This window comes from Lepisosteus oculatus, chromosome 23 (assembly GCF_040954835.1).
Source record: "Lepisosteus oculatus isolate fLepOcu1 chromosome 23, fLepOcu1.hap2, whole genome shotgun sequence".
NCBI lineage: Eukaryota > Metazoa > Chordata > Actinopteri > Semionotiformes > Lepisosteidae > Lepisosteus > Lepisosteus oculatus.
The window spans coordinates 4,042,095-4,069,878 of NC_090718.1; the positions used below are offsets into that span (position 1 = coordinate 4,042,095).

At 48.5% G+C, this 27,784-nt stretch overlaps 1 protein-coding gene across 6 annotated transcripts in view; it reads right to left on the minus strand.

The window, feature by feature from the left end:
* Positions 1-4,847: 4,847 nt before the first annotated feature.
* tmprss4a (transmembrane serine protease 4a) overlaps positions 4,848-27,784 on the minus strand; it is a 31,938-nt gene continuing 9,001 nt past the window's right edge. Inside the window, exons 1-13 of one of the 6 annotated variants that reach the window (XM_015337822.2) lie at positions 26,440-26,736; positions 15,675-15,738; positions 13,838-13,978; positions 13,582-13,734; positions 12,941-13,070; positions 12,581-12,703; positions 12,075-12,118; positions 11,102-11,264; positions 10,465-10,631; positions 9,491-9,586; positions 8,822-8,964; positions 7,712-7,861; positions 4,848-6,927 (exon numbers count right to left, since the gene is read on the minus strand). In XM_015337822.2, coding sequence (XP_015193308.2) covers positions 6,916-6,927; positions 7,712-7,861; positions 8,822-8,964; positions 9,491-9,586; positions 10,465-10,631; positions 11,102-11,264; positions 12,075-12,118; positions 12,581-12,703; positions 12,941-13,070; positions 13,582-13,734; positions 13,838-13,946 — 1,290 coding nt within the window. In that variant the 5' untranslated portion in view covers positions 13,947-13,978; positions 15,675-15,738; positions 26,440-26,736 and the 3' untranslated portion in view covers positions 4,848-6,915. Of the gene's footprint in view, positions 6,928-7,711; positions 7,862-8,821; positions 8,965-9,490; positions 9,587-10,464; positions 10,632-11,101; positions 11,265-12,074; positions 12,119-12,580; positions 12,704-12,940; positions 13,071-13,581; positions 13,735-13,837; positions 13,979-15,674; positions 15,739-15,941; positions 16,134-18,490; positions 18,568-19,489; positions 19,606-21,272; positions 21,494-26,439; positions 26,737-27,784 lie in introns of those variants that run through there. The other 5 variants (XM_006642345.3, XM_015337821.2, XM_015337823.2 and 2 more) reach the window with 5 other exon arrangements.

Sequence of the window (27,784 nt, forward strand, 5' to 3'; positions counted from 1 at the left end):
CCCACTTCGGCCACAAGGACTTGGGGAGAAAGGGACACATCCTTTGAGGAAGAGCAGAATTCAGTAGGGCACGACGAGTTTGGAGAAGATTGTGTGTGTAGTGGCGGTTTTGAAGCTTTTTATTTTAAAAAGTCAGATTCAAACATACTGAGAACTAATTGTGCCATTATAACAGCTGTAAAATTCAAACAGGCCGAGGATTAAACCAGATTAAAGTGAGCACATCAAAACACCACCTAGAAGAAAGAGCAATAATGATCCTTTAAATACAGTACAAAACCCCAAATTATCAAAGGAACAGAAGGTATCGGATGAGGCTAGACAGGACCAAGAAACACCAGCAGTCTGAAACTGCAACAGCTCTTGTGATGCAAAATAATAAAATAATAATAATCCCGACCACCTTGACTAATATTTAACTCTCCCCACACACCAGCTCTCAGTGGGGAGGAGAGCAGAGTGATGAAGCCGGTTCAGAGATGGGGATTATTAGGAGGCCATGACTGGGAAAGGCCAGGGGGAAATTTGGTCAGGACACTGGGGTAACACCCCTAGTCTTTCCGAGAAACACCCTGGGATTTTTAATTACCACAGAGTCAGGACCTCAGTTTTACGTCTCATCTGAAAGACAGCGCCTTTTTAGTTATGGTGTCCAGTATAGCATTAGGACCCCTCACTGATAGCGGGGTGAGCGCCCCCTACTGGCCCCACTAACACCTCTTCCAGCAGCAGCCTCAGCTTTCCCAGGAGTCTCCCATCCAGGTGCTGGCCAGGCTCACACCTGCTGAGCTCCCGTGGGGCTGCCAGCTGCCAAGTGATACAGCTGCTGGCTAACGAAATCAGACTATTACAGTGACAGGACTCCTCAGGAATAGCGAGTGTATCCGTGTTCCAGCCTACATCGTCGCTGTTGGAGCAACTCCCTGACTGGACATCTCAGAGGCAACACAAGCCATAGCAAAGTCCCTGTGGCGACTCAATCACCTCCCAGTTTAAAATTCCCACATGGAAAATATCTGACCACACTGGCCCAAAACAGGTCCCATTAAAACAAACTTCCCAAGCAAAAGGCTGACACTCAGATCTTTAGAGCTCTATGCTTATTGGGCTAAATTAACAGATACAAAACCTTAAGCTAGAAGTCACAAACTAGAAAGTCACCTTGAGAAAAGTTTTGCCTTAAGCATAGAGGTATAGATTTAAAACTAGCAACACTCAAAACAAAGTCATAATTCACGGGTGGGAACCACGACTGGTAAATTGTCAGTTGCGCCAGGTTTTCTCAAGTGCCAAAACTGCATGCCCGGCAGTGATGGAGAACAGGGCCTGTTCTCTCTGAACGGTGCATGAAATGTTCCTGCAGCCGGGGTGCTGTCTGTGTGGAGTCTGCATGTTCCCCTCATGTCCATGTGGGTTTCCTCCCGCTGTCCAAAGACATGCTGGTCAGTTAACTGGCTTCTGGGAAAACTGGCCCTGGTGTGTGCATGTCTGTGTGTGTCCCGTGATGGACTGGTGTCCTGTCCAGGGTGTAGCCTGCCTTGCGCCCAGTGCTTGCTGGGATTAGACTCCGGCTCCTTCACAACCCTGTACTGGATAAAGCACCTAGAAAATCTAGGAGCTGCAGGGTGATGTAGCTGCTGGCAGTATATACAAGATTAGCAGAACAGGAATTTTACCAATGCTGCTTGTAATTTCTTACATATAATCTAAACAAATGAACAGTGAACTGGAGTGTCTTGCAAAAAAGTTATCCCCTTCCAATGATGTCAATGTTTGTAATTCACCAAAATGGGGCGTCTTTTGTCAATTAATATTTGTCAGCAGAAAAGAAGCAGCTCAAATGCAAAATCTAGGGGTGAAGGAAATGAAACGCCAGCAGAAACCTTTCGCAAGATGCTGATCCCCAACACACAAAGAGGCATTAAAAATGTTGGATGTTTTGCATTGCTGACATGCAATTTACAAAATGAAAAAAAAACCCTCATGGTGTGGTTTGTTCACACAGAAACCAACAGCTTTCTTGGGAATATAACAAGTTTCTGAAGCAGTGCCAAATCTTAGTCACCCACAGAACAAGCTTTCATTCGAGCTTTTCAGACAGATGCTGTGACAGACTCCCCCTTAGCAAAAGGGGACCAGGGACCAAAGCAATTAAAATCTCTCAAGAACTGCAATCTTAAGGTCAAGAGGCTTGATTCAGAAATATAACAAGACTGACAAAGACTCTGGAGAGTGGTCCCAACCTATTCCCCCTGATACACCCCTTTATATACAGACTGCTGATCAGGTCCATGTAAGGATTTGCTGCTTGACTCTATCATAGAATAATTAGCTAACACACAGCCAATGTGTTTCTAGTGTTATACTAATCACCACCTTTCTTTTGTAGCTGCTCCCACTGTTAGTTGTCGACTGTTTTCTGCCATTTCATCCTGCATTACCTTTCTGTTAACTTATTTGCCCCTCTGCCTTCCCTCTCAGTACCAAGTATTATTTTCAATTAGATTGCAAATTGAGGGGGACAGCATGGTGGTGTAGTGGTCGGCGTTGCAGTACCCCAGTGCTGGGGGTTCAGGTATGGACCTGGGGTGCTGTCTGCGTAGAGTTTGCACGTTCTCCCCAGGTTTGTGTGGGTTTCCACCCACGGTCTAAACACATATTGGCCAATTGTAAGTTAATTGGCTTCTGTGAAAACAGGCCTTGGTGTGAATGTGAATGATTGTGTCTGTGTGTGACCTGTGACGGACTGATGTCCCCATCCCAGGCGTACCCTGCCTTGTGCCTGCTGCTTGCTGGGATAGACTCCAGCTTCCCCATGACCTTGAACTGGAAGAAAATGGATGAAAAGTAGTTTCACATTTCAGTCTTATTACATTAACGGCCTGTGCAGCACCAGGCTCTGTAGAATCGCCCGTGTTGAATTAGCTGCAGATTTGCCTCCCACTAATACCACCCTGCATTTTTCGGCAAAGCAGGCGTCACAGATGTCCAATATTTAAACCAAATAACACTAGGTTTAATGCCAACTTTTGCATTTATGCCCATCTGGTTGGTGTAGTCATATAATCCAAGATTTAAGCTACATTTTTAAACCCTTTCTGAACTCTGACCAAAAACCCTCATGTTCATAACAGTGCTGCAGGCAGAAGAGGACATACAGCAACTGAATTATTCGCAGATCTCAACTAAGACACAGCAGCGAGTTCCCAAAGGAGAGAACAAACTCGACTCCCAACCCTAGTCCAAGGAGATCAGCGAGTCTGCTGGCCCAAGTCTGCACCCAAGCTGGAAATAAATCAGTGCTAATGAATGCCCCTAATTGGCAATTGACCTGCTGGCATGTTTGATTATACTTTTCATTTGCTTGGTTTCTGCACACAAAAAAAAATGACCTGCATGAAGTATTGTTTGGAAATCAACAGTATTTAGTATTAGGGGGATAGTACGCACAGTGATTTTGGAAACTAGCATACACTTGTGGACTTCTTGACTCTTGCAGATTAACAAGTTGAGAAAAGACTGCATAAAAACCGGTGTGCTGAAGGTGATGGAAATTGTGCCTATTAACTAGGGCGTTTTGGAAACCAAGGACTGGGAGCCGAAAAGACTAAACCAGCAAACAGATCAGTTACAAGTGCTCATTAGCTCCAGTGATGTAGTGTCCATTTAGAACAAAGGACCAACAGACACACGAGTCCCTTATATCCAGGAATGAGTATCACTTAAAGGAGCCCTTGGGCTGCATTATAACCATTAAGTAGGTTTAAAATCAGGCCCAGCCTGGTGTTTTTACTTCCTAGCTTGACGGGGATCAGATAGTCTTCATTTCACCCAACCTCTGCAGAAAAGGAACCAGCAAGAGCTTTTTTTTTTTAATTAAAAAAAACTTTATTGCACTTTCAATCTGAAGACTTGAAAACACCACCGCGTGCGCACAAAATAAATCCTTCGTAACAGTTACAAATCTCACACATAAATAAAACAAGTTAAAACATGAAGGGGAAAAAAAGCTACAAACCGGCATTTTTACAGCAGCACAGAAATGCAATGTGGTTCTTGAGAAGGACAAAACAAAACTAAGTTACAGTAACGATAATGGCACGATTTTAAAAGTCCACTCACAAGGAGCGCTGGAATTCAGATTCATGATGATCACATCAAGAATGGAGTGTGCGAATCCTTCATCCCGGAAGCCTTTGTGGCTTTTCAATCCGACAGCAGGTCTCTTAACTAATAAACCCTTGAAAACGCCCACAGGCCAGCCATCACTGAACGTCAGCAGAGTTCAAGAGGACTACCATGCACACCCAAGTCAGCATCACTGTTCCCTGAACAGACCGTGACAATTGCCCATCTAGGTCACATCCACAGAAGTTTAAAAAACAAATCAAGGATCACAGTTTACCCCCCCAAGGCCTGTGAGACCGTATCTCTCCAGGATCAAGAGTCCTGCAGATTGAGATCTCGGGGAGGAGCAGGATACAAACAAACATTTGCATCTTAAAAGTGCCTTCCCAATGAACGTTTACCATAGTAAAAGCTTCTTAGCAATTCTGCGCCTGGATTTCCTGACCTCAAATCGAAATTCTTCCTGCGTTTTCCCTGACTCCACAGTCAGCAACGGGGGACTGTCTATAATAAACACTGACGGGGGGAGTGCAAAACCTCATTCATTAAGGAATATTCCAGAATCGTAACGGTGTAGCGTTTCATAACGAAACCCAGGAAAAGCTTTGCGGAAACGAGGCGAAAGAGCGCAGAACACGCAGTAAAGCTATAAGTACAGATGCAGACTGCAGCGCTTAACAGGGCTTTAACAGGGCAGGAGCTCACTGTGCAAGTTTCAATAAACGTCCAAACTCCGGCTAACCCCCCCTCGGTGTCAGGACAGTGCAGAAACGTCCACCCCCCAACACTTTTAGGAAAAGTGCCGCTCGCTTTCGGTTCACTCACCCACTTCATTCCCAGCGACTCTGGTGCAAAACAAAACAAAGAGTCCCACAAGTGACAGCGGCATCACTCCACTCAACTTTTTGAGAGCGGCGCCAAACAGGAAATGACGCAAAGGACACTTCCTGGAGACGGCAGGAAGTGGACTGAGGTACATCAGCCAGTTTAAAAAAAAAAAACAAACTAGCTTCCGGAATTGGAAACGAAACCGAACGGGGAAATTAAACCACGAATCGAACAGTGATCAATTGATTAACGGGCTGCGAGACTTAAAAACCCTCACAGTTACTCTAAGGTCTTTGCCAGGCGCGGAAACGCTGTCTGCTGTGGAGTTTGTTTGCTTTGGGATTATGCGCAAGGTCATGGTTACTGCCCAGCCGTGCTGGCGTCGGTAATACACTGCATTCAGTATTTCAAAAGTACACAGAAGTAGGCACTGTGGCATAGGGTGTTGATAGATCAGCCCGGCCTAGAGGTCCAGGGTATTTTCAGTGAGATTTTACAGTCCCCTCTCCCTAACTTAACTGGTGTGGAAATCCTATCAGTGACACTTTTCTCCCGTCACTACCTGTGGAGAAAAGTGTCACTGAAGTCACGCCGTTATCCAGTCATTCAAGTGCGTTTCGTGTTTCTGATGAGCTCGGCCCAAGACCTGCCACAAGAATTCCCACAGGTTGTTGCAAATTGTATTTTGAAAAGGTGGGAGTGGAGTGCTTTCTGGGCATGCCCTTCTTAAACGATTTTTACCCAGTCGCAGGTGCTGCGCTGGCGATCCGAGATTCGGCGAAATTAAGACCGAACTACGCATCGCCCGTTTAATTAAAATGCAGACGAATAAGCAAATAAGGCTGAGTTTCAGGTCAAACTCCTAAAAATGAAATTTCGGATCAGTGTTGCTCTTTGGTTCAGTCCCTAAATTGTGTTCTGAATCACTGCACATTTCCTTCGAATAAATATCGCTTGTTAAAAGATAGTTGCACCCAGTTATACACGCATACATTAAGAATTAAGTTAAGAGCACAAAGCACCAGAATTGCATAAAAACAGTAATAAAAATGTAACTGCATAAAAATGGTAATAAACTCTTTTTGCTTCCATTCAGTTAATGAGGTGAGAGGCTCAGGCGTGAAATGCTTCATTAGGACAGTGGCTCCCAATCTTGATCCTTGAGCCTCTCACACCTCCTGGTTTTCATTCCTGCCCAGCTCTCACATACACACTACTACCTTTAATTGCCCTCAAAGGAGGATTCATTTGAACTTTGACCTCTTAAAAACACTGGAAGGGCTTCTTAACTATTGCACTTCTTAACAGTCCCAGACTTTGTTAAAAACATTCCAATCAAGCTCCATTTTGAGTTCAATCAGGTAACTTAAGCTGGGCTGGAACGAAAACAGGTGCGGACCACCAGGAGCAGGATTGGAAGCCCCTGATTGAGCAGCGCCCCCCCCCCCCAGAGGTAATGGCCAGAAAGCCAGCTGATGGAGGCTTCAGGGAACCACGGCTCACAGGGTGAGCCAAGGACTACAAGTGAGTCCGGAAAAAAAAAAATGCCCTCCTGAGATGAAAAGTATTTTGAATTGAATTCATGCAAGCCAACATGTAAACTGTGCAAGAGACATCCCTGGTGTCACCTATATGAAAGTTCAGTACTAGAGGTTTTTCATTCATAGACGAAAATATGCAAAGTTAGGGTAAGGTTCAATTGCATGTTGGGATCAAGAAACCAGTTAGCGTCACAGGTAAGCAGGAGTGCATGTTTGAAGGGATACCTGTGCAGGTATAACTTTTTCCATTAAAGAAAGAAAGCCCCTACAGTTTTGTTCTTGTCACTGGTGCTTCTTGAATAAAGATTACCCAGCATCCCCCTGCAGAACAGCATGCTGGGAGAGGACACACGTACACACTTCGATTCCTTGTTGCAAATTCATCCTTGCCGTCTCGATCTGTCCTCAGCAGCAAAGCTCACTGGTTTTTCTGAAAAGAGAAATGTTTGAAAAAAGGAGTTACTTCTTGATGTTCAGCACACAGGGAAGCAGACCGATTCCGTTTATACTTTTCTGGCGGACACTACATGCCATGCTTCCGATCTCGGTGAGGATTCTGGGCCTGTTGGCAGGTTAGCAGTGTTGTAACACTGACATGCCATAGCCCATTCTGGTCAGAAGGGGGCACTGTCGCTGCACAAAAATATGCACGCTTCTATTTCTATACTGGAGAGAGCCACACATCAGTTCCAATTCTTCATTTCAGTCACTATTGCCAACAGGTAGCGTCATTAATATACTGAAAACTTCACTACACATTTAACAGGCCTGTCTTGTGACCAGGTTGCCAAAAAAAAAAAAGCAGTTTATAGTGGGTCACCTCCATGTTAACAATTTTGACCTGTTCGGTGATTACCCACAAATTCAAATGCTTGAGTGCAGCATAGTCAGTGTCAGGGGTCAGAGGACAGCTAGCCCTCTCCGAAACAGGCCAACTTTCAGAAACACCAAACCCCTAGGGGGAAAGGCCGAGTCTGCAGTTATAGATATCCCAGCCAAGCAATTTGAGAACACACGATCCTCTATAACAGGACGTGTGTGTGTGCGCGAGGAACAGACATGAGAACCGCTCTAAAAATCCCAGCATGCCACAGTAGTGAAGTACTCTCCCAGTTGGTGCACAGCACTGCAGGGGCATCCTGGGATATACCAGAGGACTCCAACAGCCTTCATGTCCGTTTCTTGGGGGGGAGAAGCAGAAGAGCTGGACTGACCTCCATGACCACGTGGATCCAGTTGAGGAAGCTCTGCACGTTGCTGTACACCCCAGGCCGGTTCTGCCGGGCACAGCCCACGCCCCAGCTCACCACCCCCACCAGCTCCCAGCTGCTCTGGAAGTAGACCAGGGGTCCCCCGCTGTCCCCCTGAGAGAGAGAGAGAGAGCGCATCAGTATTTACCCACAAGATGACTGAAAGGCAAGTGTGTTGTGGGTGTATCAGTCTTGCCAGCAGGTAAATCATCCTGCAGCCCCACTGAAGCTCAGCAGGTGTGAGCCTGGTCAGTGGGAGGGAGACTCCTGGGAGAGCTAAGGCTGCTGCTGGAAGAGGTGTTAGTGGGGCCAGTAGGGGACGCTCACCCTGCGGTCTGTGTGGGTCTTAACGCCCCAGTATAGTGACGGAGACACTACACTGTAAACAGGCGCCGTCCTTCACATGAGACAAAACCGAGGTCCTGACTCTCTATGGTCATTAAAAATCCCAGGGTGTTTCTCGAAAAGAGTAGGGGTGTAGCCCTGGTGTCCTGGCCAAATTTCCCCCTGGCCTTTCCCAGTCATGGCCTCCTAATAATCCCCATCTCTGAACTGGCTTCATCACTCTGCTCTCCTCCCCACTGAGAGCTGGTGTGTGGGGAGAGGACTGGAGCATCATCCAGGTGGGGCTGCACACTGGTGGGGGTGGAGGGGATCCCCATGACCTGTAAAGAGCTCTGAGTGGAGTGTCTGGAGCGTGCCATGTAAGTGTGAGGATAGTAGCAGTAGTGTGTCAGTGCAGTGTTGCCTCCTGCATCATCTAGGCAGCCTAGCTTCTGTGAAAATGGGTCCCGGGGTTCATTTCCTGGAGAGCTGTCCATGTGGAGTCTGCATGTTCTCCCCATCTACACATGGGTTTCCTCCCATAGTCCAAAGACATGCTAGTGGCTTAATTAGCCCAGGTGCGAGTGTGTGCTATATGCTGGACTGGTGTCCCATCCAGGGTGTACCCTGCCTTGCACCCATTAGTTGCTGGGATAGACTCCAGCTCCAGGGAGAGGGGATACCACCGTGTTTTACACTAGCGTGTCACCACCTCGGCCTACACCGGTAACAGGATATGGTCATCTCTACCTGACACGCGTCCACCTTGCCCTCCAGGTAGCCTGCGCACAGCATTCTGGGAGTGATGGCACTGCCATACACGCTGGACTGGGAGCACCGGGCCCTGTCGATCAGGGGCACGGTGGCCTGCTGGAGCACGGTTGACACCTCGCCTGCGAGACAGAGAAAGGGGCTCTGAGAGCAAGCAAGGGTGCGAGAGGAAGAGATCTCGGCAGCAACCAGGGCAGGAGAGTGGAGCCTGTAAACTGGACAATGGCACTCATTGAGGTAGTGGTTCTCTCCCACAAACCCACTTACTTGGAGTTACACCAGAAATACTGAATATGTCTCTCGCAACACTTTTGAAGTAGTTTGTCATTAAAAGGCTCTTTGGAAACCGAATGAAGCTCAGGTTTAAGAGCCTCGGGTGGGAGCAGGATGCACAGTTTCATTAGAACTTAGCCAAGGGGGCGCCTGCGCAAAGGCCTGTGGGAAATCTTGCACGGTATTTAAAAAAAAATGCACATCACAAAGTCCGAGGGGTGGGGCAATGATCAAAAAGAGCAACAGGTCAGTCTTAGTACATATCCTTCAATGGCACTAGGGGCTAGTTTGTCAGGGTGCTGCTAGTAGGCGCTTTCGGGGAGGCATGAGCGAAAATGGAAGAAAGAAGACGAATGATGTTGGGGGGTGCCCTACCTTTCTCCACCCGATACCCCCAGCCTGTCACCCACAGAGGGGCCTGCGAGGGCAGCTCCTGATTAAACGCGGGCAGGCACACGGGCCGACTGGTGGCTGCAAGAAGAGAGACGCGCACTGGTCAGCGTCCGCGCAGTGCACCCTGGGAAGGAGCATCCATATCCCACAGTACACCGGGGGTTCTGAAGTACATTCAAGAATGCCCTCCCACTTCCTGCTGGATAAATCATTCGTCGAGCCTGTGCCATCAGCTGCACATTCAGCCTTTCAAAGTTAACCCACAAGTTATTTACTGATGCCCTTTTTTGACAACAAAGCTACTTGACATCTAAAAAATTCCCTCCCGTATAATTCTTTCAAAGGGTTTTAAATAAACTTTTATTTTTTTAAAGAAAAGCAGTGCAAGTTTTGGAACAGCAAAGAAACTGACATTCCATACCTTTTGATCAGAAAGACAACATATCAATAGTGCCTAGCCAAAGTGACGAATTTCACTTCACTGTCCCAATACACACAGTTTTCACAGTACCTTTGACACTACATTGTGCCCCAAGCTGCATGTTCTATACAAGCTTTTCAGCATACATCAAGGAACAGCAGTAAATTGTAAAATGCTTACAGAAGGACATGTCAATGTGACGCTGAAATATTTGTATTTAACAGGGTGCACTGCATACCCCAAAAACCCTTGAATTTGTGTACTGGATACATGCTTACAATCCTGCTCATTCTCAGAGTGTGTGGAGGATAATGGGATTAAGGATGACTGCAAAACCAAAGTGCGACCACCATAGGGGGAGGTCTTGGAGAAGCCCATTGTCATCTCCAGTGCCTCTGCTGGAGATGTCAAGATGGTAGACACTTGCTTGGGTTGCCAACGAATTAGCTGGGTTTCTCCAGAATCACCTGCTGGCTTCCATCCTAAAAGACGGTGGGAATGGAGCGCGAGAGAGAAATTTAAAAAGCTACGGTACCCGAGACTTGGACTGGAGATGACAGCCTCATCATGGCGATATCGTAGTCGCTGATGTAACTGTTGTACTGGCCGTTGACGATCACCTTGTCCACTGACACTCCTCCAGTGAACCCCAGGGACGTCAACCCTGGATGCACACTCCAGCGGCTGAGCACGTGCTCTGCCCTGGAGAGGGAAAAGGACCACCAATAAGAAATGGCTCTAAAAGCTTTTTTTTTAAACTTATGATAACATAAAAAGGCACTGTGTAAGGACAGTCGACTCAGACAAGATGGTGGATTTTGGCTGAACTACATTTCCCAGAAAGCTACGGGGGAGGCGCCCTGCCACCCCCCCTTTTGTCAGGTGACCAGTTGGAAGAAGGCAATTGGCCTGATCATTTCAAAGACCAGGAAATGGAGGCACCAATGCTAACCACTGCGCCACCATACCACGTGCTCTCCAAAATGCTTTCCTTGTATTTACTTTATTACTAAATGGCACAAAAAAAAAATCTACAAGGCTGCTTTGTTGTTAATGGAATGCAAAGGAATCTTAACGTCGGTTTTGTCTGCATGAAGCCGTTCCTCAGGCTAGTAAAATCCTCCTCGCTGTCTTAAAGTCAGCCGAGAGGCCTCGCTCTGCACCATGCTCACCGGGGGAAGCAGTGGGCGGCGGTGACCACCCAGCGCGGAGCGATCAGAGACCCGCCGCAGGTGTGCTGCTCGTTGAACTGCAGGCTGACCTGCCAGGGCCACTCCTGGATGGTGGCGTCTGAGCCCCCCACGATCCGGTCCTCCGAGGATCGCTCCCCGCAGTCTGAAACGCACAGCACGGGGCTTAGACACGCGCGCGAGGCCCGCAGGGGTCCACTTCCTGATCAGATCCTACAGATCGGGCGGCACAGCGGTCCCTATTGGTGCTGGGCGCCCTGGGTTAATTTCCTGGAGTGCTGTCTGTGTTGAGTTTGCATGTTCTCCCCACTAATCATGTGGGTTTGCTCCCTCACTCCAAACATAGTGGTGGGTTAACTTGGCCCCTAGTGTGCATGTTTGCATCTGTCTGTGTGTGTGCCCTACAATGGGCAGGTGTCCCACCCAGGGTGCCATGTGCCCACTGCCTGCTGGGATAGGCACTAGGTCCCTGCAACCCTGTACTGGATACAGGGGCTAGAAAATGGAAAGATGGATGGATTCTACAACCCAGTCTTGCCCAACACCTACAGCCTATTGCTCTGCATGTCCAATATACTACAAGGATGCCCAGTCCTGGTCCTGAGCTGAGGTCTCTGCAGGCTCTCTGTCTAGCTGGAAACTTAAGCCAATAAGGTGAATCAATTAATGACTCAATCCAGATTAACAGTTTACCCAGGCTCTTCAGATGCAAGTGCCTCTTAACAAATCCTGCAAAACCTGTAGGCACACCAGGCTCTCCAGAACCAGGATCGGGGATCCCTGATCTTTTAGGACATGAAACTCAACCTACAGAGTTTCTACATAGAGTACCTCTGCCATATCACCTCCTTTACTGCAACCAGACTCTTCGATGTGTTCATGGCTTTTCTACATGACGCCCGTTTCGTTACATTTGTGATTTTAGTGCAATTTTGACAAAATATTTGCGTCTTACCTGAACAGGTGAGAGAAATGACCATGCCAGAAGAACAGACCGTGCTGAAACAGAGGGAGAGGAGGAAGCGCATCAGTAATTGAATTCCAGTGCAATGGCCGTTCTGAGCTATTACTGTAACCATGGGCGATATCTATCCAACTTGCAGACCAAGGAGAGAAGAGAGAAGCACTGATGGACCCAGACAGATTCCCGAACATCCAGCTAAGACTGTGGAAGAGCGGTTTCCAACCCTGCTGCTGGAGCAATACAGTCAAGCTGGTTTTCATTCCAGCTGAGCTCTACATCAGGACTTGATTGACCTGCTTGTTTATTCAGCCAGTCCTGTCTCGCTGTAAAAGAAGAATTTCACACAGCTTCTCCTCAACTCACTGGCCATTATCTCTGACAAAATAGCTCTTACTAGTTGATTATTTGATAGACATAGTGGAGGCAGCTGACAGAAAGGCCGAGAACCAGTCGCAGAAGACGAGAGGGGCAGACAGTCGGAGATAAATGGGCAGTACCGGTCAGTGACTAAATCCTGGATGAGGAAGGCTCCATTTGGGTCAGAGGTCATCAATCCACCAAATGCCTGATTGACAGTCAGGGGCACGGACTCCACAGGCTCCAAGCTACTGCTGGGGTTACTGAGACACAAGGGGGGGGTGGGTGGGAAAGAGGAACAGATTTGACCAACTTCAGGAAACCTGCTGCAATGCATTAGGTTCTCAGTCTTGCACCCCACGTGTCCCGTCACTCACTGAGCTGGCTGCCACCAGCTTGAGGTCACACACGTCCACCGGCAATGAGGTCCCCTACAGAGCACAGCGCGGTGCATTTGGGGGAAACGCCCCCAGGTGCTTGAGCACAAGCCTGCGCCTCACCTGGTGTAGCCCAGCTGCTGGCACGCCTGCTGGGTGTGCTTCGGCTGCCATCCCTCGGCACATACCAGCCTCCAGGAGTCCGATCTGCTGTTGTACACCTGCAGCAAAGACCTGTTGGACACCAGTCTCACTGCAGGGAGAGGGGGAGGAGGAATGAGCATGCAAACCTGTCTAATGTGTGTGTGTGTGTATATATATCAAATTAGTCTCATCTATATATATGGGCGGTGCAGTGGTTCTGTGGCTGAGGATTTGCGCCTGTGGCTGGAAGGTTGCCGGTTCATATCCCGTGGCTGGCAGAGGAATCCTACTCCGTTGGTCCCCCTAAGTAAGGCCCTTAACCCCAAAAGACCAGTTCCTGGCTGACCCGACTGTGAAGGGCTCCGAAAAACAGTTGCAACAATGGCAGCCCAGCCCTCTACCACTCGTTGTGTAAAGGGCCTCCCATTTCACTTCCTGAAAATGTCTGTCCAAAGGCTTAAATAGGCTCCTGACAGGGCCTTTGCCAGCCTTCTGCAGGGAAGGTCCAGACCAAAGAAACATGCTACTTTCATACAAGAAGAGAAGGCAATGAGTTGACAGTCTTTCGGGATCACGCTGCCGCCCGAGATGGAAGGGCGGAGAAGGGAAGGCAGGGATACCTGGGAAGATGACGGTGACCGTCAGGTTGGACACGCAGGACAGCTCATCCTCCCCCCCGGCGCAGTCCTCTATCCCATTGCAGGCAGAGGACAGGGGGATGAACTTGAAGGACGTCTTGCAGAAGAGGTACTTGCTGTCGATCAGACGCTTGACTGCGGGCAGAGGGGAGGGAGGTGTGCGCGATGAGAGAGAGAGGAGGAGAGAGAGAGGGCGGGCGGGCGGGCTGGGAGACGGAGGACGGAGGGCGGCACTCACCGAAATAACCCCCGGTGGCCAGCAGCCCCAGCACCGTCAAGACGATGAGGGCCGTGATGATCCCCCGCCTCCTCCGGGCCTTCTCCTGCTGGGGCGAGCTGGCCGTCATCTGTGCCCTGACCCTGCGGGGCTTGGCCTCACCTGTGAGACACACACACACAAACACAGAGCGCGGGTGAGACCCGTTCGAGAACTCCAGTCAAAACCCGGTTCCGAACTGCAGGGAGGGGACAGTCAGAACATCAGGGCTGGAAGACCTGGAAAATAAGTTTGCGAGCCCCAGAGTGATACAACTTTGTACTACAGAGACTGGGAGACCGTTTCAGGGAACATGTGAGGGCTGTGAGGGTCAAAGATCTCAAACCCATTGCACCTCTTACGGCCATGAGCATACTGATCTCTCCGCCTGCGTCCCTGGTGGGGGGGGGGGGGGTGTCTCGAAACTGCTATTAAAGAAAGACGCCCACAACCAAACTCATCCAGAAACTAGGATCACACCTTCCCTCTTCGCTCAACCTATAACAGCCCAGTTTCTCAGAGTAACCCTCACACTTTAGAGTTTTAAGTCGTGTTAAATGTACTGTATATTGCATTTTGGCCTATACTTGCCTGCAAAGCGCCATTTCTCATCTGGGACACTAAAGGAAGAAAGAAGTTCTGCTTTGTCCTTCCAGATAGAGGATCAATACGAGACTGATCATTCGCTTGGTGCTTTTACAGTCTTAACCGTTTTTCCCCCAGACTGTGGGACTCCTAAATTGGACTTAATCCAAGCTCCTTCTTTTAAAACAGGGTGACATTTTCAATGCGTTTATGAACAGTACTTTTAACGTTGCTGAAGCTGCAGAGCAAAAGAAAACCCTCCTCTTCCAGCATATTCCAGCCAGGCTCACAATCGGCTTCAACCTGCTCATTTCCAGGAGCTGTACAGCTTAATCAAGGGCTCATCTCGCGCTGGGATCGCACACAGGACTTCAGACAGGCCCAGAGCAAAGTTTGACGGTGGTCACTCGGTTTCAACAAGAATATTATTCATAGTAAAAGTATGAGAATTGAAAGGCTGGACAGCAACTCACCTGAGAATTGAGACGGTAGAACGTTATGAACACTAAAGCTGCAGACAACACAAAACTGAACGTCCCAGGTGTTTTAACCTGCTTGTGTGCTTCCAACCAATAAAAGAACTATGAAACAGAAGGCTCTTAAAAAAAAAAAAAAAAAAAGACTCTGCATTTACAATGCTGATCAGACCAAGGGTTTGAACCTCTCAGAGCACCTTGCTCCACAGCTCATTAGCTCTCTGGTCGCTACAGGTCTTGGTTCAGATTCAACAAGGAAACACATCTTTCACCCCCGGCCTCAGAAATTCAGTCTGCTTGAGGGAGGGATCGGACTGAGAAGGAAGTGAGGGAAAGCAGCCGCTTGTTCGGAAGCCGGATCTCGCACAGAGGAGAGGTCGACATCCAGCCCAGCTGGTCCGACAGGTCGTTAATAACTAGCCAATTCCAGGATTGCACTGTGCCACTTCTAGAAAAAAGCCAGGGGTGGTGGTGGTGGGGAAAATCGAATTCAACAACATTTGCTGGGCAGCTCGTTCCACACTCCCACCACCCTTTGCGTCAAGCAGTACCTTCCGTCCTGACCGGAGGATCTCATCCTGCCTCGTGAAAGGAGCCAGAGGCTTCGACAACATGGCTGGGCAGCTTGTTCCACACTCCCATCCCCCCCCTTCTCAGTTTTAGACACACCCCTGGCCCCATTTACACCAGCTCTTAAATGACTGCCACTCAACCACCCCCTGCAAAAAAAAAAAAACAAAGAGTGGTGCGAGACTCACCTGAATTTGCAGGGTTGAGGGGCTGCCTAACCTCCACCGGGGGCTGCTGGGCGGCTTTCTTTTGCTGCAGATGGAGAAAGAGTGCGTCAGCTGCTGGTCGCGCAAGGGGCACCCCGACAGGGCCCCCCCATCGACGCCCACATTGACATAGTAGTCTCCCAGATGCACGCAAAACAAGCCCTCTTTCTCAGGAGAGGGAGAGAGTGCGCGACTGGGCAGCGCTGGTAGTAAATATTTAAACCTCGCAAACAACCCTCCCCTCTTCACCTTTGATCACAAGCCCAGCCCTGCATGTTCGCAAAGACTCCCACTTCCTGGTGCACCTGCTTCTCCCGATCCGGATATACGGCTCCTGGCTGGAAAGCAGGAAGGGCTGCCCTTTGGGATGAGCTCCAGGGGATACATTCACCCGGGACCAGGCACCAGCATTCTGAATGCTGACCTCAAACATCCTAGGGGATTCGATGATCAAGACCGATTCCCGCAATGCCAGTAATGTACTGTACCAGTAAGCCAACTCACTGATTTTGCACATTTGCATTTTATTAACCCACTGGAGCTCAGCAGTGTGAGCCTGGCCAGTACCTGGATGGGAGACTCCTGGGAAAGCTAAGGCTGCTGCTGGAAGAGGTGTTAGTGGGACCAGTAGGGGGCGCTCACCCTGCAGTCAGTGTGGGTCCTAATGCCCCAGTATAGAGATGGGGACACTATACTGTAAAAAATAAAGGTAATGTGCAGCCCCACCTGGATGATGCTCCAGTCCTCTCCCCACACACCAGCTCTCAGTGGGGAGGAGAGCAGAGTGATGAAGCCAGTTCAGAGATGGGGATTATTAGGAGGCCATGATCGGGGAAAGGCCAGGACACCCGAGTAACATCCCTAGTCTTTGAGAAACGCCCTGGGATGTTTAATGAGCACGGTTTTACATCTCACTGTAAAAAGGACGGCACCTTTTTACAGTATAGTAAAACTAGAACCCACACAGACCGCAGGGTGAGCACCCCCTACTGGCCCCACTAACACCTCTTCCAACAGCAACCTCAGCTTTCCCTGGAGTCTCCCATCCAGGTACTGGCCAGGCTCACACTGCTGAGCTCCAGGGGGGCTGCCAGCTGGGAGCTGCCGGGTGACAGCAGCAGCCACAGTGACTTCTGGAGATTTTAGTCATTTTGACAGAAATGATGGCATCTGCATATAAGCTATTGCAGCTGTGGGGTCCCTTACAGAGCAACCCATCATTAAAAGATTCTTCTGAACAAGAAGGCAGAGTCAGTGAAGTGTTTAGTGTGAGACTACTGGAAATGCTTTCCAGCTTCATCTTAGTCTCTGGATCGCTCTCAACTTTAACTTGATTGTGTTCGTATTTGTACTGTTACGTTCCATAAAACCAATTAATCATAAAGAGAACCATTTTCTAACCATTAAGTGTAGAAGACTCTTTCAGGTTTACATGAAAAATTGTGTTTCAGAACCATAACCACCACTCTGTGCAACCTTTATATGGCAAACAAACGGGAATGAAGCCCCAAACCTAATATTCCAACTATCACCCAGTGAGTTCGTTTACAAACAGTGACTTTAGTGGTCTCTAGCGACTGGTCGCTGTAATTGCATCCGTTTCTTCGTCCCACCTGACAACAGTATCTGCGCCTGAGGGTGCTTTTACACAGCCGGTAAAAAGCAGAAAATACCGTACCGACAGACAAAAAAAAAGGGACAATGTTTCTAAACAAATCAAGTAAATATGCAACTGTTTTTACTTAATCACCTAAAACGAAACACGTCGGCGTTTCACGGTATTGAACTTATGATGCATTTTATACAGTTAATATAATTATATAATGCGGGTTAAGTTATGACACACTCCCAGCAGCAAAATAAAAACACCAGCAAAAAGAAGAAAAACAGGAAAGGTCGGGATTTCGAGAGGTGTTTACCAGAGACTTTCAACAAAACTCTGTGACACCGTAAATCCCGGAAAGAATGTGAGTCTGCGCCTGTCACTCCAGTCCACACGCACACTGTGAGTCACCTGGGCAAGAGCAATATCTCTCTCCTGTAAACAAAACGGGCTAAATATAGGCCACAGAGAGAGACGAGTGAAACAAAATTGGTAATGGGGGAGGGAATGAATTTATACTTCTAACGGAGTGAATAGGCCGAGTGCAGGTCGGAGATTCAGAGGGGAGACGCGTCTGTAGCGAGAATGTGGCGGCCCCTCCTCCCACAGCCTCGACGCTCCGCTCTTGACGGCGGAGGAAGTTGTCCGCAGGCTGCGAGTTTGTTCGAGGTGGAACCTGAAATTCCACTTTCGGAGTCCGCCGTTTGTTCCCACCCCCCTCAAACAAAACAAGCGGCGCAGCTTTTTCCCCCCACGGCTTCGCCCCGCAGGACTACTGTGGACAAGGGGCGAAATAAACTGAAATAAAATCCGTTTTACGCCTAAACGGAAATCTGAATGCCACTTAAAGTACAACAGAGACCAACAGATAACGCCTATTCGTATATTCCTGTACGCGGGTTATTCCATGCTAATGATGGTGTTTGTAGGAGGGTAGATTAGAAAAATAACGTTTCGGGTCTGGAAGCTTCTTCGAAGAACTTGTTCCCCCGCAGCCCCCGCCTGCTGACGCAGCTCCCTACTCGAACTGTTCCCGCCCGCCGTCGGGATACTCTCTTATCCATCCCTGCTACTGTTCCCCCGACATAGTCTATCTGAAAGAGGCTGGGCACTAAAAAGCAAAGCCTCCGGCCCCGTGGCTCAGCAGAATTTAATCTTGTGCCGTTTAAAGAAGAAAAAAAAAACATGTCTTTACTAGTTGAGAGACCCTCTGCTGTTTTTCCTGCTGTCCCGGTATTCATGCAGGACAGTGCCAGGTGACAACAAGCGACCGCGGTACCCTTAGCAACCGCGGTACCGGGCCAGGCTCGCCCGAGAAAGGCCTCACCAGAAAACATCCACCCCAAGGCAGCCGCCAACGTAACTGCCAACCGCCGCTTCAACTTTGATTTTTAAAACATAATGAGCTCAGCTGTAACATACCACACCACTGAATCTAACAGGTCGTGGGCTTACGCTTGGGCAGTGAAATGGCGTTTCGCGCCGTATTTGGAAGTTGTTACCACTCCGGTCAGCCTGTAGAGCTTCGCTGGGCGATCCCAAAACAACTGATTTTCGCTTTTAAAATATATATATATACCAGAAAGTGTTTTTGCTTAGGCTTCAGCGACCCCCCTGGAAAAAAAAACAAAAACAAATGACCGCTCTCATGAGTAGCGCCGCAGTCTGAACCATCAGCACTGGCAGGTGCGGTCGCAACGTTAAAGCTCTTGGCGCCTCGACGGCACTTCGCCATTACAACCCAGCTGCGGAAGGGGCGAGAGAGGTTTCACTTCAAGGTCTCGACAAACTTTCAGGTCATCAGAAAAGGCCCGAGCAAGGACACTGTAAATACCAAGATGGCAAAAACAAGCAGGAGTAGTGCGAAAATGCGCCTTCTTAAAAAATGCAAAACCTTACATTGTATTCGTAATTACGGTAATAACGGGATGATTTACGTTCCCTTTCGTTTTTATCGTATCCAGACAGCTCAGGGAGTCGGATTCCAAACACTTCTTAAGCACGACGCTGTTAGCTAACAACTTAAAGTTTGTGACGCCATGCTAACATATAGGTTTCTACGGAGATAAAGTACCATTTCAAAACTATCGACCTGCCATTTGGAGTGCATTTTCCCAACCTTAATCCAGATAGCCCTGTGGGACAGGTTAATCCAAAATTAGTAGGTCTGGAATAAATACTCTGGATTTCTTACCTCTGTAAAGACACTCTGATGCTGGTTTCTACCGTGTCCCAAATGCTATTAAACTACTAGGCATGGGTCAGTCACAGGTCAACAGTTCAAGCTTGTCTGAGAGCTTTTAAATGATAAAAAGCTTATTTTCCAGTTACCTTCCATTTCTTTAATTACACAGGTTTTATACTGCTGCTAACTTTCAGGGACAGAGGCAGCCTCAAATTATCCACTTAACAGGTGAAAACAGTCTCTGTTGGGTCTTACTACTGAAAAGAGGCTAAGTCCTGGGGTGACTACTTTTTCCAAATCCACTTCAGCTGGGCTCCAGGTGTATAACTGAGGATCAAAGCTATTTTCCAGATCAGGGTTTCTGACATTCAGAAAACAGCTTCACTTCTATTAGCGAAGCCTTTTAGCGCAGGTCTGAGCCTTTGAACTTTAAACCTTGACTTTTAGCTACCCTGTTTGAAGGGAACATAGCTAATGCTATTCGTTAATTCCATTACTCGTCACAGATAACAAGTTCAATTATAATTGTTAAATGATAGCTACCTGACAATTTGGTGAAGAGTTCCTGTGATCTCGGACTCGCATGTGGAATTCACAAGAAATCTGTGAGCTCAAAAACTATGCTTAATAAGTTTAGAGAGATTGGAAATTAAGTATGATTTAAGAGACTATTACACCCAGTGTATGAATGTTAAAAATAGAGAAATTTAGCACTTCTGTCTCTGGCAGAAACATATTTAACAGCCCTCAGTGCTTGATACACTGAAAGGCAACTCAGGACCACAGACGGCCTTTTTCCAAGTTGTGCTGAGTTTCAAGTCACCCTGGCTAATCTAACTCACTCTTTGGAAATAAAGGTGTTTTCATTCACAGCTGTTATCCCTTCGTTAGTGCTCCATCTGCTGGGATTGATGACCATCTCAGCATGCATAGCAGGAAAATTGCAAAGATGCTTCGCTGTCCCGAGCTGAATCGATCCCATTTGGAACGTCAAGGGAGGAGGAGGATTTGAAATCGAAAAACATTCGATAGAGAAAATAATAAAAAAGACTGAAACAAAAGTCACTGCCTGAAACAGAGAGTCTGTCTGCCCACCTTGGCCAAGCTTAGAAGATCAGTTTATTGGCCATATACAATTTCTTGCATTAGGAATTTGTCTTTTCGCAGACCCCAGCTTGCTCTCCATGAGACACACAGACAGGGAGAGAGAAGCTGGGGGTCAGAGCACAGGGTCGGCCATGTATACAGCACCCCTGGAGCAGCTGGGGTTAAGGACCTCGCTCAGGGGCTCAACAAAGTAGGATTCTTCTGCCAGCCATGGGATTTGAACCGGCAACCAGCCACAGGCGCAGATCCTGAGCCACATAGCCCCTGGTCCGCTCCCACTTATAAACCCCCTCTAAAAATCTACCCTCCTACAAACACCATCATAAAGTCTGAACTGCAATAGCAAGACAGAACAATCCTCAAAGAGTCTCTCCCATGCAGGGGACACTTCATAGGAATAAATATCCAAGATGAAGACATACAGGACCTTTGATCTCATATTAAAATCTCTCCACGCCTGAAATGTATGACCACTATCTTTATTCTTATCCTTCGCCTTAGTAGCTCCGATTATCATTAGCGCTCAAGTTGTCAAGATGTGCGCGGGATATTCTGCACCCAAAGCGGTCTCGAAATGAAGACCGCAGAGACAAATGTGGGGGACGCGAGCCCACTTTTCCCTTTCCTGGTTTCAGACGCTTCCCCATCTCTGTCCCGACAGCTAACGGAGTCTGGGGCGACTCACCTTCATGGCTGCCCTGTAAGGCGATACACCTGACAAACTCGCGCTGCGATGCTGTTGCTCCCAAGCCCTGCTCTTCTCGGAAAAGAGACCCCTCGGAAATCTCGTTTTTTTTTCTCCGGCCCCGGTCCGCGATCTGCTCGCCAGTTCCTCTTTCACTCCGGCTTTGTCTCTGGTCGCAGCGCAAGTGCAGGTAAGCAACTCCTGTTCCTGTACTGCGCAGAGGGAGGGGCCCGACAGCGAGCCTGATCTCTTCACAAAACGCTGCCCCAGCACAGACTTGTTTAACCTGAAACAAGACACCTCTCAGACTCCCCCCCTCCTCTGTCTCTCTCTCTCTCGGTACCTTCCTCGCTGATCAGCCCCAAGGCTTAATGTTAGTGTTAATGTTTCTTTATTAGCCCTATACAATTTCTTGCATTAGGAATTCATCTTTTCGCATACCCCAGCTTTTCTCCATGGAGATACAGACACACAGACAGGGAGAAGCTTGGGGTCAGAGCGCAGGGTCAGCCATTGTACGGCGCCCCTGGAGCAGTTAGGGTTAAGGGCCTTGCTCAGGGGCCCAACCGAGTAGGATTCCTCTGCCGGCTGCAGGATTTGAACCGGCAACCTTCCAGTCACAGGTGCAGATCCTGAGCCACAGAGCCCCCGCTCCGCCCAGGCGTGTCAGACATCATCTTCCAATTCCAAACTCAAAGTGGGAAAAGAAGGGTATTCATGCGGAGGCATCGCCCACATCCTGCAGACAACATATGGGAGAAACACCAAGGGCAGAGAAACTGCTAGGATATGTCGTCAGAAATGTTGAATTTAAATCAGGCGATGTCACGTTAAAAACAGCGTAACGCGATAATAAGGCCTCCTTTACAATACGGTGCCCGATTGTTGTCAACACGTCATCGGAAAGATATGCCTGCTCTGGAATCAGTCCAGAGAAGAGCACCTAGAGAGTTTCTGGGGCTTAAGGGCATGTCCTACACTCGGCAGAGGAAGCGCAACCCCTTTAAGTCCTGAAAAGAGAAGACTATCAGGAGACCTGGTGCAAGTATTCGACGTCTGACCAGGTCAACCCTGCGGATGTCTTCAGGCTCCACAGTGGGACATAATTCCGGAGGACGGAAGTGGAAACTATTTGGAAGTGCATTTAAAAACAAAAAACAAAATTGGGAACGGGAGGCGCTGCCTTACACAAAGAGTTGTGGGAGAGGGCAACAAGCCACCCAGCCATTGTCAGACCCCCTGAATTGTAACACAGTTTCCGAATGACTTGGCGATGCCTTGGTCCAAAGCGCACACTCTCCGCATCACTGGAGCAATTCGGATGACAGCTGTGTCTCCCCCGGGATTTGAACCCGCAACCTCCCAGTTACCCAGAATCCAGAACCCTGACCAACGCTCTACAGCGGGAATAATCGACACAGGCGCTGACAATCCCCTGTCATATCAAAACAATTAAATTGCACGTGCTTTCTGTATGAGGTGCCAGTCCCTGCTTGAAGTGCCCAGACGAACAGCCACAAACTGCGGCTTTTGTGCTCGTGGCCGGGTGGGGTGGTCGCACCCAGGTTCTCTCAATGAGAAACCCCAAGGGGTCCAGTAGGGTGGAGCTGTGCATCTGGAAGTCTTTGACTGGGAGCCCGGTATCACACAAACAATGAACTGTGCTGCTATTAGTTCTGCATTTGGAAGCATCCTACCTTCACGTGCTTTGCCCTCTCAATGACTGCTCATTAAGGCTCATTAACCCTCATTAGCGCGAGGAGGCGTTAGGACAAGCTGACATCCGCGATAAAACCCAGAATAAAAGAGCCCGGGGACTGTTTCACGAAGCTGGTTCAACCGGTTCAATACTTTCTCAAACTAGCCGGGTGGAATTAACCCTGAAACTGACTGTTTGCCCTGGTTCCACGCCGGCCGACCTGGTTGCGCCGGTCCGATGAAAGCGATTCGGGTTTGAACACTAGTTGCGCGTTCACGACGCGCCTCCGCAGGCAGGCGGGTACCCGCGCGGGCAGAACCGCGGCGACCACGAACTGCAGCTCTTACTGGCAACCTCCGAGGATAAAATCTGTTGTACGGGCGAGGAGCTATGATGTGGCCACTGCAAAAGCCAGAGAAGACGCTTGGCGATCAATCGCCGATAGCCTCAATGCGGAAGTTAATTAAAAATAGCAATGAAATGTCTCTAGCTAAGACAAAACTATAATAAAGTGTGCGAGCGCGCTTGTGTTGGCATTGCTGGACTTCCATTCCTATGGCATGGAAGTGGGTCGCCTCTGTAGGCTGTTGTGAAACTGTACAATATTGTTTTATGTAGCTGAAATACAAGAATCTACAAGAACACCATCCACAGTGCTCCTGTACAATACGGTACAGTAGTGTAACTCTCTGAATGAAGCTGTTCCCTTGTTGAACCAACAAGAAGAAGCCAGAGGAGTCATCTTCATCAGCAACAACACAATAAAGACATGGATTTTTAACCAGCCTTTTGTGGTGTGAATGAAGTAGTGTAGGGGAGGCTGCCTCACCCCCACCCGATGTGCAGAAGGTTTTAATCCAGATTAAAAAACAGGGGCCTAATTAAAATGAAAAGAAAAATCTAACGTAAAGAAGAAATGAATATATCCTACACAGACCTGGTCACCACTTCACCAGGATGAGGTTGAGCTATGAAGTCTCTCTCAGTTCTGCTGCCCTGTTGGTCCAGATGTTCAGGAGCAACATTCACAACAGGACATGTTCAGTGTTGTGTCCCCATCTACAGCGCGGTGTGGAATCTCAATGTCAAGTCACAGACCACTTGATTCCATAGGAAACGCTATGATGATGGAAACGGAATATTAGGAACTCCTACGTCTAGGGAACACTCACAGGGGACATACATTTACAAACTCCTCTTGATGGAAAGCAGGAATAGCTTTCATTGTCGTTTGAATTTTGTTTTTGCCATACATGGATCCTGTGAACCGATTTTCTGTGGGGGAAAAAGCAGCTTCGTTAGGCCCTGTAAGTTATTTAATGAGGATGTCCGCGCAGTTCAGAGCACCCACTTTATTAGGGAATGCTATAAGAAATGTTCAGATCACAGTGCATAGCTAGAGGGAACAGAGGCTACATGTACAGTGGGTAGAATTATACACGAGAATATTACCAGCTATTTCATTAAAACCCTGTTTGATGCTATTCTCTAATGTATGGCCAGGGAACATTATGAAAGCACACAAAAACGGTTTTAGTGCAAACACCACTTTCCTCGTTGCATGACACACTGTGGCTTCACTGAAGCACTCTGAGTCGCCAATACAGTAAAGTCACAAAGAATCTCAGCCCTGTGAACAGAGCTTGAGTTTCTTTTAGCACTGAGCTACCACAAGCAATATGCTCAGTTTAAGAGATTGTGAATGTAAAGTAGACCCTGTCTGCCGAAACTGTATTTGTCACATAAAAACTAACAGTGAACTGCAGTGGGTTTTGCCCATCTCGAAAAAGCTCTAATGTCAACTGGATCCCTGAAGACCAGTGACGTCTATTGGGGACAGATTGGTCAGATTGTGAGCTCTTAACCACCAAGCCAGGCTAAAGAACAGGTGAGGGATAGAGGATGTGTTGCTATGGTAACTTAACCGGACACAATGCAAGCTTACTTCATGAAACCGAAAAGCCAGACTTTTGTTAACATGTTTACTAAAGTTATCCAGCTGACTGCGTGATCTCGCTTCATGAAACAGCTCCACGACTGAATTTGCATTTTGCAGAGTTGCAGCCAGAATATTGCCAACCACCGAAAAGATCCTTCTCCCAAGTCACCTTCCAGCCTGTCTTGGTTGCTTGATTGATTATTCAGGATGATCCATTGAGGGCCCAAGCAAATTAGCTCCCACCTTCAGTGTAAATATTTTGATGCCCAGACACCCATACGTCTGTATATTCAAAGAAACTATGCTTGAAAGACAAGATTAGCATCCATACTACTGCACAGAGCACAGAAAATAACTGATATCAAATACTGGGCTACACACATAAGCTTATCCATCCATTTTTTTAAAAGAAAATCCATCCATTTTCTAACTGCTTCTTCAGAAGCCTATCCCAGCAAGCAACAGGGACAAGGCAGGGTACACCCTGGACAGGACACCTGTACATCACAGGACACAGACATAGACACCATGGACAGGACACCAGTCCATCACAGGACAGACACACACACTCACACCAGGGCCAATTTTCCAGAAGTCAATTTACCGACCAGCATCTCTTTGCATTGTGGGAAGGAACCCACAAGAACAGCGAGAGAGAACATACAGACTCCACACCGACAGCACCCCAGGAATCGAACCCAGGGCCCCAGCACTGTGAGGCAGCAACAGTCACCACTGCACCACCTTGCCACCCATGATACTCCTGAACTTGTTATTTTTTTAAAGTGTTTTATTTGTAAATATTCTTTGTGCATTTGTAAGTAATGTTCAGTATTAATGGACCTGGATTTAAAGTATGACATAAGAATATTAGTCAACCACAGTCTGATCACTTTGATCAGCTTGCAAGACAGCTTTCAACTCTCTCTCACCAGGATTTTCAAGACACACCTGGATGGCATCCTTCCAATCAGGACGGGAGGCGCTGCTTTACACAAAGAGTGGTGGGGGTGTGGAGCTGGGATCAATTCGCTGAGAACTACCAAACAGTGCTCTGAACTCGCCCATGTTCTGTTATTACTCTTACTGACAGAGCCATGACAGCGACCGGCGCCCCGTTAGAAAAACTCGGGAGATTCGCCAGGACCGATGAACCAGAATCCCGAACCCCGAACCCCGAGAATCGGGGGTTGTAGGGGCGGGGGGTTGTCCGGGTCCTATTTATCAACCTCTCCTGGGTTGATCGGTTTCAAATACTCCCGCTGCTGGCCAGAGCCTCGAGAGCGACCGTCAACAGGGCGCCCGCTCGCTGGAACGCGAATTCACACCTGAGCAGGAGGGCAGGCGACCTCCCGCTCCGTGCTGTGGGGTATCCTGCGGGGACAGGAGCGCTGACGGAAGTACGGGTCGTGCAGTTTCCACGATGACCATTTCCACGAGCAATTAGCACGAACAGCGGGCCGGATCGCGAAGGCACGCGCAGCAGTCCCGTTTATTTTTTTTTAAAAAAGTATCAAATCGGCACCTACCGGAATAACAGGGCTAAGAAACGATCATCCGGCGGTTCCCCCTTGCCTCCTCACTGGTCCCTGGCGAAGGACAGGGCTGGGAACGTGGTTTGGGAAGAGATTCTGTTTCGCCCCCTTGAACGACCCGCCTGAAGTTTCTGCAGTAGTCTCGGTCTGACCCCCTCCCGCTCGTCTGCCTCTCCGGGATTAATCGGGGTTCTTTATAAACGTCGCCCCCGTCCCGCTACTGCTCTCCGACAGGAAGAGCCGGCCTCCACCTGCCCCGGGTCTGCCCCCCTGCACTTCCTCCTGGGTCTGAATTCAGTCGCGCCGTGCACAGGTGTCTGCTTCTCAGCCTCGCCAGCAATAGAAGCCGATATTCCTCGCACTTCCTTGATCCTGGTTTTCACCAGGAAGCTGTCCTTTTGTCTCCCGTCTCTCAGGACGGCCCGCTCGCTGGATCTTCCCGACTCGAGCCAGGAAAGGCGTGGGCCTCTCTGTCTTCATCCTTTTGTTATCCAGGCTGCACTTTCTCACACAGTGAGAGCTACCGGAGCCTTCTCTCCTAACGCCACACACGCACTGCTCCCAGCCCAAATAAAAGCCACTGGCGCACACGGGGGGGTATCAATTCTCAATCTCAGAGCAGTGACATACAGACATGGGTTTCAGGAAATGAAGGTCTTTCGTCTGGCACAGAGCAAATTGTGCATTGAGTTTCATTTCATTGGCCTATTTGCTAACTGACCCAGCACAGTACAGGTGTGAGCTCACACCCGAAGAAGGCTTCACAGCCTAAAACGTTCTCTCTTCTCTTTTCCACAGGGAATAAACCTGTTACTTGTTCCTTTTTAGACTATGCATCCTGACGCAGATGCCCACCTGAACTACAGTACAGGAGCACTGGGGGCATCCCAGCAAGCAATGTCCATTGCAGGACACACCCACACACACACTCACACCTGGGCCAGTTTTCCCAAGAGCCAATTAAAACGACCAGCTTGTTTTTGCTTTGCATCGTGGGAGGAAACAGGAGCACCTGGATGTAACCCCACACCAACTTGGAGAACATGCAAACTCAACCCAGATAGCATCCCAGGAATTGAACCCAGGGCCCCAGCACTGCATGGCAGCAACACTGACCACTGCATCACTGTGCTTCCTGGGAGTTTAACACAGACTGTTAAAACCAACCCCAAGGGCTACTAAAAATGAGAAAACGGACAAATCCATTAGATCCAAAATCCAAATGAGAATTATGGGTCAATCATAACCGAGAGAATTTTCAGTCGCCTCCTTGAATTAAAATGTGGATCACTACAAGGGAGAGCATGAGTGTATTGTCTGCGTACATAGGGAATGCGTT